Source organism: Oryctolagus cuniculus, chromosome 17 (genome assembly GCF_051225735.1).
Source record: "Oryctolagus cuniculus isolate XC-2025 breed Fujian yellow rabbit chromosome 17, ASM5122573v1, whole genome shotgun sequence".
In the NCBI taxonomy this organism is placed as follows: domain Eukaryota; kingdom Metazoa; phylum Chordata; class Mammalia; order Lagomorpha; family Leporidae; genus Oryctolagus; species Oryctolagus cuniculus.
The window spans coordinates 33,959,184-33,975,318 of NC_142883.1; the positions used below are offsets into that span (position 1 = coordinate 33,959,184).

The 16,135-nt window shown below is 46.7% G+C and overlaps 1 protein-coding gene and 1 non-coding gene across 36 annotated transcripts in view; both read right to left on the minus strand.

Annotated features, from left to right (window-relative positions):
- Positions 1 to 16,135, minus strand: part of TEX14 (testis expressed 14, intercellular bridge forming factor) — a 140,088-nt gene that overhangs the window by 62,125 nt on the left and 61,828 nt on the right. For 7 of the 35 annotated variants that reach the window (XM_089317254.1, XM_051824767.3, XM_070060968.2 and 4 more), the window contains exons 3-8: positions 12,527 to 12,641; positions 7,694 to 7,859; positions 6,877 to 7,013; positions 3,395 to 3,476; positions 1,749 to 1,879; positions 522 to 635 (exon numbers count right to left, since the gene is read on the minus strand). In XM_089317254.1, the coding sequence (XP_089173380.1) occupies positions 522 to 635; positions 1,749 to 1,879; positions 3,395 to 3,476; positions 6,877 to 7,013; positions 7,694 to 7,859; positions 12,527 to 12,641 (745 nt within the window). Of the gene's footprint in view, positions 1 to 521; positions 636 to 1,748; positions 1,880 to 3,394; positions 3,477 to 6,876; positions 7,014 to 7,693; positions 7,860 to 12,526; positions 12,642 to 12,761; positions 12,803 to 12,885; positions 13,262 to 13,285; positions 13,516 to 16,135 lie in introns of those variants that run through there. The other 28 variants (XM_070060974.2, XM_070060971.2, XM_070060967.2 and 25 more) reach the window with 15 other exon arrangements.
- LOC127484578 (small nucleolar RNA U3) lies at positions 13,026 to 13,240 on the minus strand. Its single transcript, XR_007911632.3, has one exon. It is a non-coding gene; the product is annotated as a small nucleolar RNA U3 (small nucleolar RNA).

Sequence of the window (16,135 nt, forward strand, 5' to 3'; positions counted from 1 at the left end):
AGAGCTCAATGAGTCTGGGTCTACTCCAGGCCTCAGTGAAACAGTGAATTAAGGGCTTGACCCAGCAGGAGCTGAAGGACCTAACCTTAGAGCCACAGGAAACCTAAGGAACTAAGACCATGGACATGTCCTCAATGGCAGAGACAAGGTCCTCAGACCTCTGCATCTCATGCACAGCTATACTCTATGTACATAGGACAGCTGTGTGGTATCCTAATGGGCACAGAGCCCCAGATGACATGGGCCTCAGCAGAATTAGATGGGCCTAGCAGCTGGACCATCCAGAGATATGAGTCATGGGGCAAATGACACAATTGAGCCCCTCACCACCACCATGCCCTCAGGCTTTTCACTAATTCCTTTTTCTCTCTTGGCAGTCAAGTCAACCAATTCCAAAAGTCAGGAAATGCTGAGGTTGTGGGAAGAGCTCTACTTCAGGGACAGCTCTACATAGCCAGGATCCTGGGTTTGTAAAGTGAACTAGAAACACAACAGATGGGGCCCATGGGTCTCCCTCTCACCTGCTGTGTTCCTGCTCGGCAATTAACAAGTCTGCCAGTCGTAGTCTGCTGCAGTGTGGATGGGTGGGGAGGTTCAGCTCCTTCACTGTGACCCTGCTCCCATTCCACACCAGGCTACAAGGTCAGGAGAAAAGGTGAGCAGCAAACTCTTCAGTGAGCCAGCTTTCCCAGCCAGAGACCAGAGAAGTGGCGTTCACACAGTCCCTAGGGACAACTGGGTGGCCTACTCAGGAAAGAACCCAGTGACCCTGGGACCATTCCTAACTCTGGAGAATTAGATACAGGTGGCAAGAAGTCACTGAAAGATTCAAGAAAGCCAGTGACTTCATCAGGTCTATGCTTTAGAAATACAGTGGCACCAGCAGTGTGGGGATTGGGTAGTGTACTGCATGTGTGGTCCAGGAAATGGGAGACCAGTTAGGGAAACAGTCTGGGAGAGGGATGGTGATGACTTGGGCAAGGCAACAGCAATGGGAAAGAGGAGAAGCAGATCTGACAACAAATTTATGGCACAGAGGGGAAAACAAGGAGCATACGTGTAGGGGACAGAGGGCCTTGGGAATCTGGCAGAGGTTTTTTAAGAAGGGATTTCTTATAAGCAGGAAAGAAGAAGTCAGGATCAAGGAGGCTGAGAGATCTTGGCTAGGACAACTCCTGTGACCATGCAAGGACTGAGTTTCTAGGGATTAAGAACACGCAAGGGACTAGGGTCATAAGCAAATCCTGTTACTTCTACCTCTGCTGGTGTTGATTGGTGAAGGCCTCAGCTGATGCCTGAGGCAGCTTCTACAGGGGCCTCAATACCCTTCAGTCAGTATCAGACATAAGATAATCACCATTAAGCTGCCTCTAATTCTTTAGAAAGCAGAGAGGTCCAACTACTGTCATGAGTCAGCTCTCAGAGTTCTTCCCAGACTCAGTAGTAATTCCCACAGAAGTCATCTGGCAGATCATTTGGTTGTCACAACAGCAGGGGGTGTGAAGGCTGCCACTAGCACCCAGCAGATAAAGACTAGGTACACACTCAAACATCCTACAATGTTCAGCACTACCCCCAGCAACAGAAAACGGCCAAAAATATCAATAGTGTCCTAGGCAGAGAAACCCTGATTTAGTCTTAAGCATTCTCTGTGTTTGAGTAGAATCACTCTATACTAAGGAAGTCCCATGCAGCCCACTCTTCTTGTGTGACTGAGTCAGGCCTCCCGCTGGCCAGCCCCTGCTTACTTGGTCATGATCATGAAGGGGCCGCTGAAGAAAGAGAAGGTGGGCTCATCGTCAGGTTGAATCACTTCCTTTTCTCCAATTATGGGAAGAGACCCTAAACAGGCGAGCTGTGTCCCCCCTGTGAGATAAAACTGAAACCAAAACACAGCTTCAAATTCTGGTGTGAAAAGAGGAAAACAACATACCTGCAACATCTTATCAACCAGCTAACAAAATTAACAAGGCTATTTACCAACTGACTGAACATTGCTCTGCACTGGACACTACTCTCTCTACATACTCTTGAACCCCTCTAGAAATTCTGCAAGGTTTTACTATTATTTGCCTTTTACTAATAAACTTGAGATTCACAGAAAGAGTCAGACACATGCTTAAAATGCCATGGCTTAGGGCCGATGCTGTGGCATAGTGGATAAAGCCGCCACTTGCAGTGTTAGCATCCCATATGGGTACTGATTTGAGTCCTGGCTGCTCCACTTATGATCCAGCTCTCTGCTATGGCCTGGGAAAGCAGTAGAAGATTCCCAAGGTCTTGGGCCCTGCACCCATGAGGGAGACTCAGAAGAAGCTCCTGGCTTCTGGCTTCAGATTGGCCCAGCTCCGGTTGTTGCAGCCATTTGGAGAGTGAACCAGTAGATGAAAGACTTTCTATTTCTCTCTCTTTTCCTCTCTGTAACTCTCTGCCTTTCGAATAAATAAATAAATCTTAAAAAAAAGAAAAAAAAAAAAAAAAACCACACACATACACCATGGCTGGAACTGAAGGGCCTGCTATGGTCCCCAGAGAACAAAAGCCTGCATGCAAAGACACCCCTTCTCCCTCCAGCCCCACAGCAGGCTGCCTCCACAAAGCAAACAGAATTTTGAGCAGCCACAAACATAATCCATCTACCCATCAGTGCAAAACCGAGGACCCAAAACATGCCATTCGCCCTCAACACGTTTTTAAGTTTAAAATCTCAACTTATTAAAAGCATTCCAACTATGCTCATTAACCTCATTGCTCACTGTATAGAATATGTGTGGGGTCCTCTTTGGGAATTAAAAGATCATTTTCTGGGCCGGCGCCGTGGCTCACTAGGCTAATCCTCCGCCTAGCGGTGCCGGCACACCAGGTTCTAGTCCCGGTCGGGGCACCGGATTCTGTCCCGGTTGCCCCTCTTCCAGGCCAGCTCTCTGCTGTGGCCAGGGAAGGCAGTGGAGGATGGCCCAGGTGCTTGGGCCCTGCACCCCATGGGAGACCACGAAAAGCACCTGGCTCCTGGCTCCTGCCATCGGAGCAGCGCGGTGCGCCGGCCGCAGCGCGCCGGCCGCGGCGGCCATTGGAGGGTGAACCAACGGCAAAGGAAGACCTTTCTCTCTGTCTCTCTCTCTCACTGTCCACTCTGCCTGTCAAAAAAATATATATATAAAAATAAAAAAATAAAATAAAAGATCATTTTCTAAACTCCCCAAAACCAGCTGAGGGGCATTAAAGGGATTCTCTGTAGGTTTTCCCTATATGTTAGTAAGGACAGAACCACTAAGAGGTACTTTTCCCTCCAAAGGGGCAGGGAAGAAGAAAATTACTTTGGTGAAGGTAAGGGTAGGCAAGGGTGAGAGATGGGTTAGTCTTGTAAATGCTGACGTCAGCAGCAAACTCTTACCTTCCCAAAGCCAAAGCTGTAGATATTTTGAGCAGAAATGACCCCAGCTTTAAGTAATCGGTTAGGAGAGCCATTAGGGTTTCTAGAAATATTTAAGAGAGGAAAAAGTAGAATTAATCATTCACATCCACAGGAGCGATGCTGAATCAAGTTTTCAGAATGTGTATCTGCTTTTGTCTTTACTCCTTTTTATCACTACGGTACTCCTGATGGTATAGCAGCCAGCTTCTACAAGGGCACTGTGGTGCTCATCCCTAGAGATATGTACCCTTGTATAACCCTTGCAACTCAGAGCTGATCTGTTAACTCAATAGGATACTTCAGAAATGACAGTGTCCCTTTCTTTCTTTTTCTTTTTTAAGATTTTATTTATTTATTTGAGAGGCAGAGTTACAGACAGAGAGAGGGAGAGCCAGAGAGAGAGGTCTTCCATCTGCTGGTCCACTTCCCAAAGGCCACAATGGCCACAGCCAAGCAGATTTGAAGCCAGGAGTCAGGAGTTCCCTCTGGGTTTCCCATGTGGGTTCAGGGGCCCAAGCACTTGGGCCATCTTACACTGCTTTCCCAGACCACAAGCAGAGAGCTGGATCAGAAGAGGAGCAGTGGGACAGGAACCAGTGCCCATATGGAATGCTGGTGCCACAGGCAGAGGCTTATCGTACTAGGCCACAGCACCGGCCCAACAGTGTCACTTTCAAGGCCATAACCACCAAAGCTTCTGCTTCATCTCTCTTAGATCACTTGCTCTGGCAGGATCAAGAGGACATCCAGTAAACTCTTTAGAGAGGCTCAACACCCAGCCTCGATTTTGCCAGTCACATGAGTGTTCCATCTTGGAACTGGATCCTCCAGCCCCAATCAATCTGCAGCCCCAAATGACATCTTGACAGCAACATCATGAGAAACCCAGAGACAGAACAAATGACCTAAGTCCTTCCCTAATTCCTGATCCACAGAAATTGTGTAAGATAAAAATGTTTACTATTTGGGGTTGGCATTGTGGCACAGCAAGTTAAGTGCCACTGTGACACCGGCATCCCATTTGAGCACCAGTTTGCATCCTGACAGCTCCACTTTCACACTGGCTCTTTGATAATGTGCCTGGAAAAGCAGTGGAAAATGGTCCAAGTGCTCACATGAGAGACCCAAATGGAGTTCCAGGCTCCTGGCTTGGGCCTGGCCCAGCCCTGGCCATTGCAGCCATTTGGGAAGTGAACCAGTAGATGGAAGACCTCTTTCTCTCTGGATTTCCCCTCATCCCTCTGTAACTCTACCTTTCAAATAAATGAAATACATTTTTTTAAAAAATTTACTGTTTGAAGTTGCTAAGGTCAAAGATTGTCTAAGTTGGAAAGAATCATAAAGTACACCTTTTTCAACTTTCTCATTTTATAGATCAGAAGATGGAGCCCAGAGAATGGAAACTTGCTGCCCTGAGGTCACAGAATAGTAGCAGGCACTGGATCCTGATGCTGTCACTCACATACCACACCCAAACTAGCATCTGTACACTCGAGTCTCATTAATGGAAGCTGTCTTGGAAAGAGTGGTAATACCCCACATTTCTTTGTCTCCTAGAGCCCTGTATGGTGCTGTGGACGCAGTAAGTTCTTAGTTAATGCTTGCTAATACAGTTTCAGCTCAGACTGAAGGACAAAACAAAAAAACTATTCTGCTGCTACCAGAGCCACTTTCCTTCTCTTGGCCAATGGCAAAGGAGCAGGGGGCAGAGTGTGCACCAGCCCCAACCTACAACAGGTCTGTAAGGCCCCATGTGCCACGAACAGATGTGAATGCTTCTGCTTTGGGAGGTATTTTGGGCTTTACCTCCTTGGCACCTTATCAGTGCCAGGTGTCCCTTCCCTGCTGTCTAAAGAGAGCTCAAAGTTTAGACTGAAGTAAACTGGATATCTCATTTTATACTTGGTGTCCCAACATTACTGACAGTACCCCTTTAACTCTGAAAATAGCCATGGTAGTGGCCGGCGCTGTGGCATAGCAGGCAAAGCCACTGCCTGCAGTGCTGGCATTCCATAAGGGCACTGGTTCAAAACCCAGCTGCTCCACTTCTAATCCAGCTCTCTGCTATGGGCTGGGAAAGCAGTGGAAGATGGCCCAAGTGCCTGGGCCCCTGCACCCACTTGGGAACCTGGAAGAAGTTCCCTGTTCCTGGCTTCAGATCAGCGCAGCTCTGGGCATTGTGGCCTATTGGGGAGTGAACCAGCAGATGGATGACCTCTCTCTGGCTCTACCTCTCTCTGTAACTCTTTCAAATAAATCTTTTTAAAGAAAAGAAAATAGCCAGGGTAGATGACAAGCATGATGGTCATCTGCATTCGAGTAGACAGCCCATGAGGAGAAGACTCCTTTCCTACAGGCAATCAATTTCTTCAAGAAACACGGCTTTTATGCTTAGGCCTCAAAAATCCAAGAGATAGAGGCCTTTTCCTGCCCAAAGGAACAGACTCTTGAGCTGGCAGTGAGAGTAGGACCTCTCTGCCCCAAGTAGCAGAACAGGGGCTCCCTACCTGGGGGCCTCTTGGAGGGTGAGAGTTATGTTTCAGCAAAGGAGCCAGCTGATCTCTCACAGTGACCAGGATAATAGCTGTGGCTCAGGCAAGCATTTCTTGCTCTCTTACCTAGATTTCACAGTCCATGTCTATGCCACTTTCAGCCTGGCCTGGCTGGAAGCAGGGGTTACTAACTACAGTTGTCTACAACCATGCATCATCTGTACCTCTCAGTTCAGTGCTTTGCTTTGCTTTCCCCTATCCATGCCTCATGTTAACACACATCTGGGAGGAACCCTACCTGACAGAGCACTGACCACAGATCTAAGAAGCCAACTTTTACTTCAAGGTTGTGTGGTTTGTTTACTGCCTGAGACACCTGCATTCCACACTGGAAGCTAGCTATGCTTCCGATTCCAGCTTCCTGCTAAAGTGCACTGAGGCAACAGGTGATAGCTCAAGTAGTTGAGTCCCTGCCACCCATGTGGGGAATTCTAGCTCTTGGCTTCAACTTCATCAGTCCTGGTTGCTGCACGCATTGGCAAGTGAATCTTCTAGCAAATGGTAATTTCATTTTTTCTGTCCCTGCCTTTCAAATAAGTAAGAATTTTAAAAACAGCTGAAGAAACTATAAGTTAATCATTCATGCTCCTTTATCATCTTAGTAATAAAGGAATACTCTCTACAGTCCAGGAGCTAACAAAAAGGTCAGCCAGCTGCCCTGCTGGGTAAGCATTTCCTGCTGGGCTCCCCAGTTGAGAAGCCCCTCCTCTGTTAACCACTGAAGTCCACTCCTCCACCAGACCTCCCCTTGGGAGCAGGAGAGATGGCCTAAGGTGCTCCTCTGGCTGTCCTTTACCAGTGAAATTCAGCTCTTTGGGTGGCCAGATGCCAGAAGGTATCCATGCTGAGGGCTCCCACAAGAAGGTTTGGTGGTGCCGAACATCCCACTCTGCTCAAGGCTGCACTCACCCCTGCATGAGTCCCCCAAACCAGGGCGGGCTGCAGATGAGCCGATGTGGAGAGTCTACCTTCTTCAGGAGGTCGTAGGAGAAGCCCTGGATGATGGCCTGCATGTGGGAGGCACAGCGCTGCATAAACTCCACCATCTGCAACACAGCACAGGACACTCAGTGCTGGCCACGCCCACCTTCAATGGAAATGAGCTCGGGTCTGAGGAGCTGGGAGTCCCTGACAGGGAAACCGCTGGAAAGGGAAGGGCCTAGGTGATTTCCTAAAGGCACAGTGAGGTTTTGGTGATAATTTTCTCGACCTCCCTCTTTCAACAAATGAGGAAACTGAGGCCAAGAGAAGTGAAGTTACTTATCCTGGGCCCAACAGCTGATGAGGCTGCATGTGGAGGTGCTGGCACTATGCATGTTCTTTGTGTTTCACAACTCTTGTGTTATTCAGTCCTCATGAAACACATTACATCTGCCAGTGTGTGGTCTCAAGGCAAGCTTAGTGTCAACTGGCCTCAGTTTCCACATCCATGAAATCAGAACAAAAGTACCTACCAGAGAGATTGCTGTGAAGACTAAGTGAATATAAAAAAACAGTTACAACAACACCTGATTTGTGGTCAGAGACAGCTCAGCACAAAAATTATCATTGTTCTCCCTCCCCACAGAATGGCTGACTAGAAAGGCTCACTAGACTTGCCCAGGGTTAACCTGCTTCAGCGCAGGCCAGTGGTAAGGCCCTGCAAGTTCTGTGCTGTCCCCTGGAATCCTGATTCTCAGACCAGTGCTCCTCCACTCAGCAGGCTACCGAGCAGGGTCCACCTTACCGGGGTGCTGCGCTCCTTCCCTGCTGCCAAGGCCCAGGTCTGCGGGTTTTGCCCTTTCTCATCATGGAGTCGCAGGTCACCCCCTGCATCAAGCAGTTTGCTGAGGATCCATTGATTGCCTGAAAATGCTGCCGCGTGGACAGGGGTGCTCCCATCAAAGCAGCGGCTGGGGAGAGGATGGTACAATGAGTATCCATGGCAACACTTGCCACGGAGCTGATTCAAGGGGGAACTCTCCACAGGGCTGCCAGTCTGCAGAGGCCATCCTTAGCAGTAAGGGTTCTAGTTGCACCACGGGTGCTTTACACATACCCCTTTCTCCATGCTTATGCCAGCTCTTCAAGGCATTCTCAATGCCCAATTTGCAGATGAAGAAACAAAAGGGAAAAGCTGAAGTGCATACCCAGGTGTGGGTTTGGTTCCAAATCCAGTGTTCTCTCCCCACCTCCCTGATACTGGCTGCCCTGAAACAATTTTTTTTTAAGATTTATTTATTTATTTGAAAGGTAGAGTTACAGAGAAGCAGGGAGACAGAGACAGACAGAGCTTCCATCCGCTAGTTCACTGCCTAGAAGGCCACAACAGCCGTAGTAGGGCTGGTCCAAAGCCACGAGCCAGGAGCTTCTTCCCAGTCTCCCAGGTGGGTGCAGGGGCCTAAGTACTTGAGCCATCCTTCACTGCTTTCCCAGGCCATTAGCAGGGAGCTGGATTGGAAGTAGAACAGCCAGGACTTGAACCGGTGCCAGTTTGGGACGCTGGTACTGCAGGTAATGGTTTTACCTGTGATGCCACAACGTCAGCACTGAAACAATTTCTTAACATCTGCAGTGTCCAGGGGGGTCAGGCTGATTAAGCACAGATTACCCAGGGTCCATTCTCCCTAGTGCAGGAATGGCTCTGCTTCCCATGTCTGTGGTAGAGGCCTACAGAACCTTAGGAACTGCAATCTAGTCAAGGATCTACACCTCAGGAAAATGCTACAACAGCCTAGTCTATGCTGTCCAGTACACGATGAGGACATGATGTATAGCTGTATCAGAGTCATCTGGGGAGTTTTCTCACTTTAGTTGAAAAAGAAACACAACTGAGAAGAGGAAGGGGAAAGTGAGCAAGAAGAAAGAAAAGGAAAGAAGAGAATAAAAGGAGGATGAGGAAGAAAAGAAAAATAAGGAAAAAAAAAACTTACCAATTCCAGACACCCAGTTCTCTTGGTCAGGGGCAACTACCACTACAGGCTTTTGTATCCTTCCAGAAGTTTTCTACATATCAGAGTACTTCAAAGAGTGTGGGGAGCAACTCGGACTATACTGTTACTGGAATTAAGACTTATTCTATGCATCTGCTCTCCCACAATGTGGCGCTGGGAGAGGAGCGTACAGCTTCTACCCAGCTGCCTCTTACCAACTTGACAAGCTGCAGGAGCCGCTCCTGATTGGAGGAGAGCGGCGCGCTCGGCGTGTGGGTAGCAGAGCACGGATTGGTGGAGAGGACTATATAGGAGGAGAGAGACGGCATGATGGTGTGGGTTGGTTGGAGAGTGCGTTGGAGAGTTCGCGGGGAAGTTCGTTACCTCGTTCTTTCTCACTTCTCTCTACTCATTCTTGCTTTGGGAGTTTGCTGTTTACTTATTCTTACTTTACTATAGAAAGGACTTGTAAAAAAAGGGAACAACAAGTGTCCGGTCCGGTGCGGCTCCTCCGCACGCGGAGGAGCAGCAAAAGAGTTTGTGGAAAATGGAATTACAAGGTAAGTTTAGGGGTCAGTGCTGTGGTACAGTAGGTTAAAGCCATATGGGTGCCAGTTCAAGACCCCACAGCTCCACTTTTTTTTTTTTTTTAAGATTTATTTATTTTACTTGAAAGAGTTACATAGAGAAGGAGAGGCAGAAAGAGAGAGAGAGGTGTCTTCCATCCGCTGGTTCACTCTCAAACTGGCCATAACAGCCGGAGCTGCACTGATCCAAAAAGCCAGGAGCCAGGAGTTTCTTCAGAGTCTTCCACGTGGGTGCAGGGGCCCAAGGACTTGTGCCATCTTCTACTGCTTTCCCAGGCCATAGCGGAGAGCTGGATCAAAAGTGGAACAGCCAGGTCTCGAACTGGCGCCTATATGGGATGCCGGCACTGCAGGCGGCGGCTTTATCCACTGTGCTACAGTGCCGGCCCCCTGCTCCACTTCTAATCCAGCCCCCTGCTAATGCACCCGGAAAGCAGCAGAGGATGGCCCAAGTGCCTGGATCCCTGACATCCATGTGGGATACTTGGATGGAGTTCCAGGCTCCTGTCTTCAGCCTGGCTCCTGTTATGGCCATCTGGGGAGTGAACAAGCTGATGGAAGATCTCTGTCTGTCTCTCCTTTCTCTCTTTAACTCATCCTTTCAAATAAATAAATAAATCTTCATTTAAAAAAAAAAAGGTAAGTTTATCTTAGTGTAAAAATGTGTGAAGTCCATGTATATGAGGGATCTTCTAAAAGTTCACAAAAATGTGTATTATGAAAAATCTATGCATGGATTTCACATTTTTTGATGCCAAAATGAACTTTTCTCCATTTTATTTCAAAGACAAAGACAGAAATAGACACAGAGGCAGACAAGACAGAGATCCTCCATTTAATGGTTCACTTCCTGAATGCCTGCAACAGCCAGGGCTGGGCCAAGTAAAGCTAGAAGCCAGGAACTCAATCCAGGTCTCCCATGTGGGTGGTAGGGACCCACGTACTTGAGCCATCATCTATCTGCTGCCTCCCAGGGTATACACTGGCAGCAAGCTGGAATTGCATATGGAGATGGGACTCAAACCCAGGCACTCTGATATGGTATGTGGGCATCCCAAGCAGTGTCTTAACGTCAAACATCTACTCCCCTAAACATATCTTTTAATTCCATTTTCCATGAACTTTCTGAAGTTCCCTCATATATAAAAATATGAGTAAGAGTATGCTATTAGGCTGGCGCCTCGGCTCACTTGACTAATCCTCAGCCTGTGGAGCCAGCACCCCCTGGTTCTAGTCCTGGTTGCTCCTCTTCCAGTCCAGCTCTCTGCTGTGGCCCGGGAGTGCAGTGGAGGATGGCCCAAATGCTTGGGCCCTGCACCCGCATGGGAGACCAGGAAGAAGCACCTGGCTCCTGGCTTCGGATCGACGCAGCGCGCTGGCCACAGCGACCATTTGGGGGGTGAACCAACAGAAAAAGAAAGACCTTTCTCTCTGTCTCTCTCTCACTGTCTAACTCTGCCTGTCAAAAAAAAAAAAAAATGCTATTAAAACTGTTCTGCACATAAATCTTTCCATGTGACCTATTATCTGAGAGAAAGTTCCATACAAGAAAATATAAATCACCTCAATTTTTTTTAAAGCTGCCTGGTCGTCCAATGTATGGATGTACAGTAATTTCAGCTAATGAGCCATTGGGATACTTGTCAAAAATACAGATTTGCAAACGATACCCTGGACTGACTGAAATCCAAAAGCACAGGGCCCAGCAATATGGTCTTACATGGTCCCAGGTGGTGCTAATGAGGTGGGTCTTTCTGGGATCAGTGAGGAATTCCTCCCATCACCTGGCCAGACAAGCAGTCTAGCACACTGCATTGTGGGATCCATAATATCCTCCTTGTGCAAAAACAACTTTCTTTGCTTTAATTATTCCTAATCTCAACGATCCCTACTCTAATCATTCCACAAACTGTAAGAAAGCTGGGTGGAAAGGAGAGAAGATACTATTTTTCATTTCTCACTAATGCTAAGGAAGAAAGCAGTAAAACTTTATATACAACAAACCTTACAAAGGAATCCAGTCCCAAGTAATATCAAAATATGTACTATTTATTGACTTATCTTAAATGACTGAAAACTGCTCAGGCTAATCTGATAACCCAGAGGTGTGTTTTATTGGTCAACAGAGTGTGAAAATTTTGAAATGATGGGCAATATTTAACCTTTGGGAGATTTCATACTAAAAATTAGGATTTCCAGGGGGAACATTTGACACAGGGGCTTAAGTCACCACTTCAGTTGACCATGTACCATTTCAGAGTCCCTGGTTCAAGTCCTGGCTACTCTGCCTCTGCTCCAGTTTCCTACTAATGAACACCATGGGAGGCAGCAGGTAACAGCACAAGTACTTAAGTCTCTGCTATCCATATGAGAAAGCTAGTTGGAGTTCCAGGCTCCTGGCTTCTTGGCTGGTCCAGCCTGAGCTGAAGTGGGCATTTGGAGAATGAAACAGCTGATAGAAGTTTCTTTCTCTTTAACTCTTTCTCTCCCTCTCTAACTCTTTCAGATACATAAATGAATCTTAAAAAAAAAAAAAAAAAAAAGGCAAGAAGGCTGTGAAAAAGCCACAATGCTTCAGAAAGAGATGTTCACACATCATTGATGTATTACATTGTGTTGCTATTTCATATTAAAACACTGGACCAATATTAAAATCAGATTCTTTTAAGCCACAACTATACAATTCAGGCAAAAGTCATCCTTTCTAACAAAGTCATGTCAAGTACATTAACTGGTGAAAAACTTGTGGGGATTTTAAACCACTTAAGCAAATGAAGTATATAATACAATTATAACCCAGTGGTAGAAACATGCCAACAGTCCTGTTAATGACTTATTAACTGATAAGTCACTCATCTCATTTTATCATTTCAAAGGACTCAGTATAACTACTTAGAAAAATTTTATTAGCAGTTAAAATTATTTCAACTATGTATATATTTCATGGATACACATTAGCAAGGTTCTCTTAATATGTGGTCAAATTAGCTTCCAAATGCCCCAATTCATCTTACTTAGGACACTCCTTATTTTCTAGGTATTGATGTCACTATTACTTACTGATTTGGATCTGACCCATAATCCACCAGAACATCAACTAATTTCGTCAGGCCTAATAATGCTGCAACAAAAAGTGCTGTCTGGCCCAGGGAGTTAACGGCATCAACGTAAATTCCTGTAAAGCAAGCACAGAATCCAAACGAATATTATTAGGTTCCTTAAGATACAACTAGGGGAATTTAAGATAGGGGAAGTTTATACAAAACCCAACAAAAACACTACTCTAAGCACTTACTCGCCACGGAACACCAGTAGATTTTGCAATCTGCACTATGGCTGGAATAGCAAAGGAAACAGTAGTAAAAATGAAAAAGCTAAGAAACTGGAAAAAGGCACAAATAACAACAATCCAGACTCACAAAGTATGAACGCTTAAAAAAACACTGGAAAATCTTCAACAGCTTCCAGTTCTAAAAGTTCCCCCGTACATTCACACCGTAGCAACGATAACTAGTATGAAAGACAGAACTTCCTTTAGATACCAGATTTAAAGACGGGAACCACTCAGACTGCGTCCTCCCCCTCTCGCTCCCCGGAGGGAGACGAGAACGATCATCAATGGCAAATGGCGGCCGCAGCGAGGCGGCACCAAGAGCCGGCTTCACGCTCAGGGGACGACGCTGCGCCTCCTCCTCGTGGTTTCCGGTGCTCTACACGTTCAGAGAAACTTCTCTAGTAGCGAACTATAGAAATGATCCCTGAAAGTATAGTCTTGACCCACACCCCTCCGCCTCCGCCGGGCCCGCGCACGCCACGCACTTGTAAGCGATGGCGAGACAGTGTCCGCGCTGATCTCCCTTTACAAAGTCTCCACAGACGCACTCCTGAAGGGCTGCTTCAGAGACAGCTTCCAAACCGCATTCCCAACACTTCCGACGCTACATTAAAAATGGGAAAAAGAACTAAACCTGCAGGAGCCCGATTAGCATCTGACAGGCGCGACAGCCAATCAGGAGCGACTGTCTCTGCCGCTAACGACAGTTCAAGGTGGAGGGTGTGGCCCCGAGCGTCAAATTAATCTGAAACCCGACCGCGACCTCGGTGGGTGGCTTTTCTTCTTTACAGTGAAGATTCTGAGCTTTGAAGCTAATAGGCGGGGTATTGTAAAAATGCTTCTCTTTCAGTTAGAAAAAATGGAACAAACTAAAGTGTGGTTTTGGGGCTGTGTGGACATGGAGGGAATTTGTACTTTTAACAGTAATTTTGTACATTTTTGTATTGTTTCAGTTTTTAGCCTTAGATTAAAATTTTTATTTTTTAAATCTATTTATTCAAGACGTAGAGTTACAGACAGAGAGAGGGTTCCCACCCTCTGGTTTACTCCCCACGTGGCCACAACAGCTTGAGCTGGGCCAATCTGAAGTCAGGAGCCAGGGACTTTTTGCAGATCTCCCACGTAAGTGCAAGGGCCCAATCACTTGGGCCTTCTTCCGCTGCTTTCCCAAGCCATTAGCAGGCAGCTGGATCAGAAGTGGAGCAGCCGGGTCTCGGTGCCCATATAGAATGCTGGAGACATAGGCAGAGGTTTAACATACTATGCCACAGCGCCAGCTCCATAACTTTTATTTTATTTTATTTACCTGAAAGTGAAGAGCCAAAGTGTCTCCATTTAAAAAAAAATAAATAAATAAAAAGCAGCCTCCGTTTCCCATAGCAGACCCGAGTCCTTGTAAAAGCAGGCATTCAGGCATTCCAGAGATATCAAAGCTTACCAGGGACAGCTAGCTCAGCAGACCAAGGACAGCTCAGTAGAGATTGCTAAACAAAGAAATTCCCTGCGCCCAAAGCTCCCTTCTGTAAGCCCCTGCTGTAACTCCCTGTACCCAAAGCTTCCGAGCTGTAAGCCCCCGCTGATGTAACTTTTTTTTTCCTGCTGATGTAGCCCTTTTTTCCCTTTAAAAACTCTACCAAACAAAGACCAAGGCCTCACTCCTTCCTCCGATGCACCGGTAGGTTGGATGGGGTCCCTGTCACACTTGTACTCCCAAATAAACCTTGTTTTTTGCATTTCGGTGTGATTGACTCTCTGGGGGTCTCTGCAGGGATCTAACGATCTAGGCACAACAGAAAGAGTTACAGAGAGAGGTAGAGAGGTCTTGTACCTACTGGTTTGCTCCTCAAATAGCCACAACAGCCGGAGCTGAGCCCTTCCAAAGTCAGGAGCCAGGAGCTTCTTCCTGTGGGTGCAGGGGCCCAAGGACTTGGGCCATCTTCTACTGCTTTCCCAGGCCATAGCAGAGAGCTGGATCAGAAGAGGAGCAGCTGGGACTAGAACCGGCGCCGATATGGGATGCTGGCACTTCAGACCAGGGCCTTATTAACTCACTGTGCCACAGCGCCAGCCTCTGCCAGCTCCATAATTTTATTTTTAAATATCAGTAAGTCTATCTAGACAGACTACAGTTCATTTTTAGCTGGTTTTTTTTTTTTTTTTTTTTTTTGTATTATTACTATAGTATTTGAAAGGCAGAGTTACAAAGAGAGGAGAGAGAGAGGGAGAGAAACTTCCATCCGCTGGCTCAATCCTCAAATAGCCGAAATGACCTCAGCTAGCCCAGGCTGAAGCCAGGAGCCTGCAACTCCATCTAGTTCTCCCACGTAGGTGCAGGGGACCAAGCATTCAGGCCATTCTTCCTGCCTTCCCAGGACCTTCAGCAGGGAGCTAGATGGGAAACATAACAGCCTGAACTACAACCGGTGCTCATATGGGATGCTGGCATAACAAAAGGTAGTCAAACCTGCTGCCCTGCTATGCCAGCCCCTTTAATTGTTGTCTTTATACTTCAGTATTTAAAAGAAAAAAAACTATTATAAATAAGTGTTATTATTTTTACTAATAATGTAACATATCCAAGTGAATCTGAAAGGTTACATGCTGTCTCCTATACCCTCCCCCCCCCCCAAAAAAAAAAAAAAAAACTAGCTTAAATGAGATTTTTCTTGTTCATTAAAAAAGGAGTGGATGGTGCTGGTCCTGTGCCATAGTGGGTAAGGCCGCCACCTGCAGTGCCAGCATCCCATATGGATGCCGGTTCAAGTCCCGGGTGTTCCACTTCTGATCTAGCTCTCTGCTATGGCCTGGGAAAGCAGTAGAAGATTGCCCAAGTCCTTGAGCCCCTGCATCCATGTGGGAGATCCGGAAGAAGCTCCTGGCTTTGGATTGGCCCAGCTCAGGCTGCTGCAACCATTTGGGGAGTGAACCAACAGATGGAAGACTTTCTCTCTCTCTCTCTCTCTCTCTCTCCAACTCTGACTTTCAAAATAAATAAATCTTAAAAAAAAAAAAAAAGAGTGGAGATTGTAGTGCAGCTGGTTAAGCTGCTCTTTGGGAGGTCCACATCAAGCGTCAGAATGCCTGGTTCAAGTTCCAGCTACTCCCCACTTCCTATCCTTCCTCACATGGGTAAGACATCATCGGAGTGCTGGCTCTTGGCTTTGGCTTGGCGGAGCTAGGCTATTGGAGGTACATGGGAAGTGAACCAGCAGATGGAAGATCTCTGTTCCTCTGCCTTTCAAATAAATACATACAATTTTTTGGTCACTTTCAAGATTTATTTGGTTATTTACTTGGTAATAACACTTGATTGCACTGTTTATATGTTTATTTTT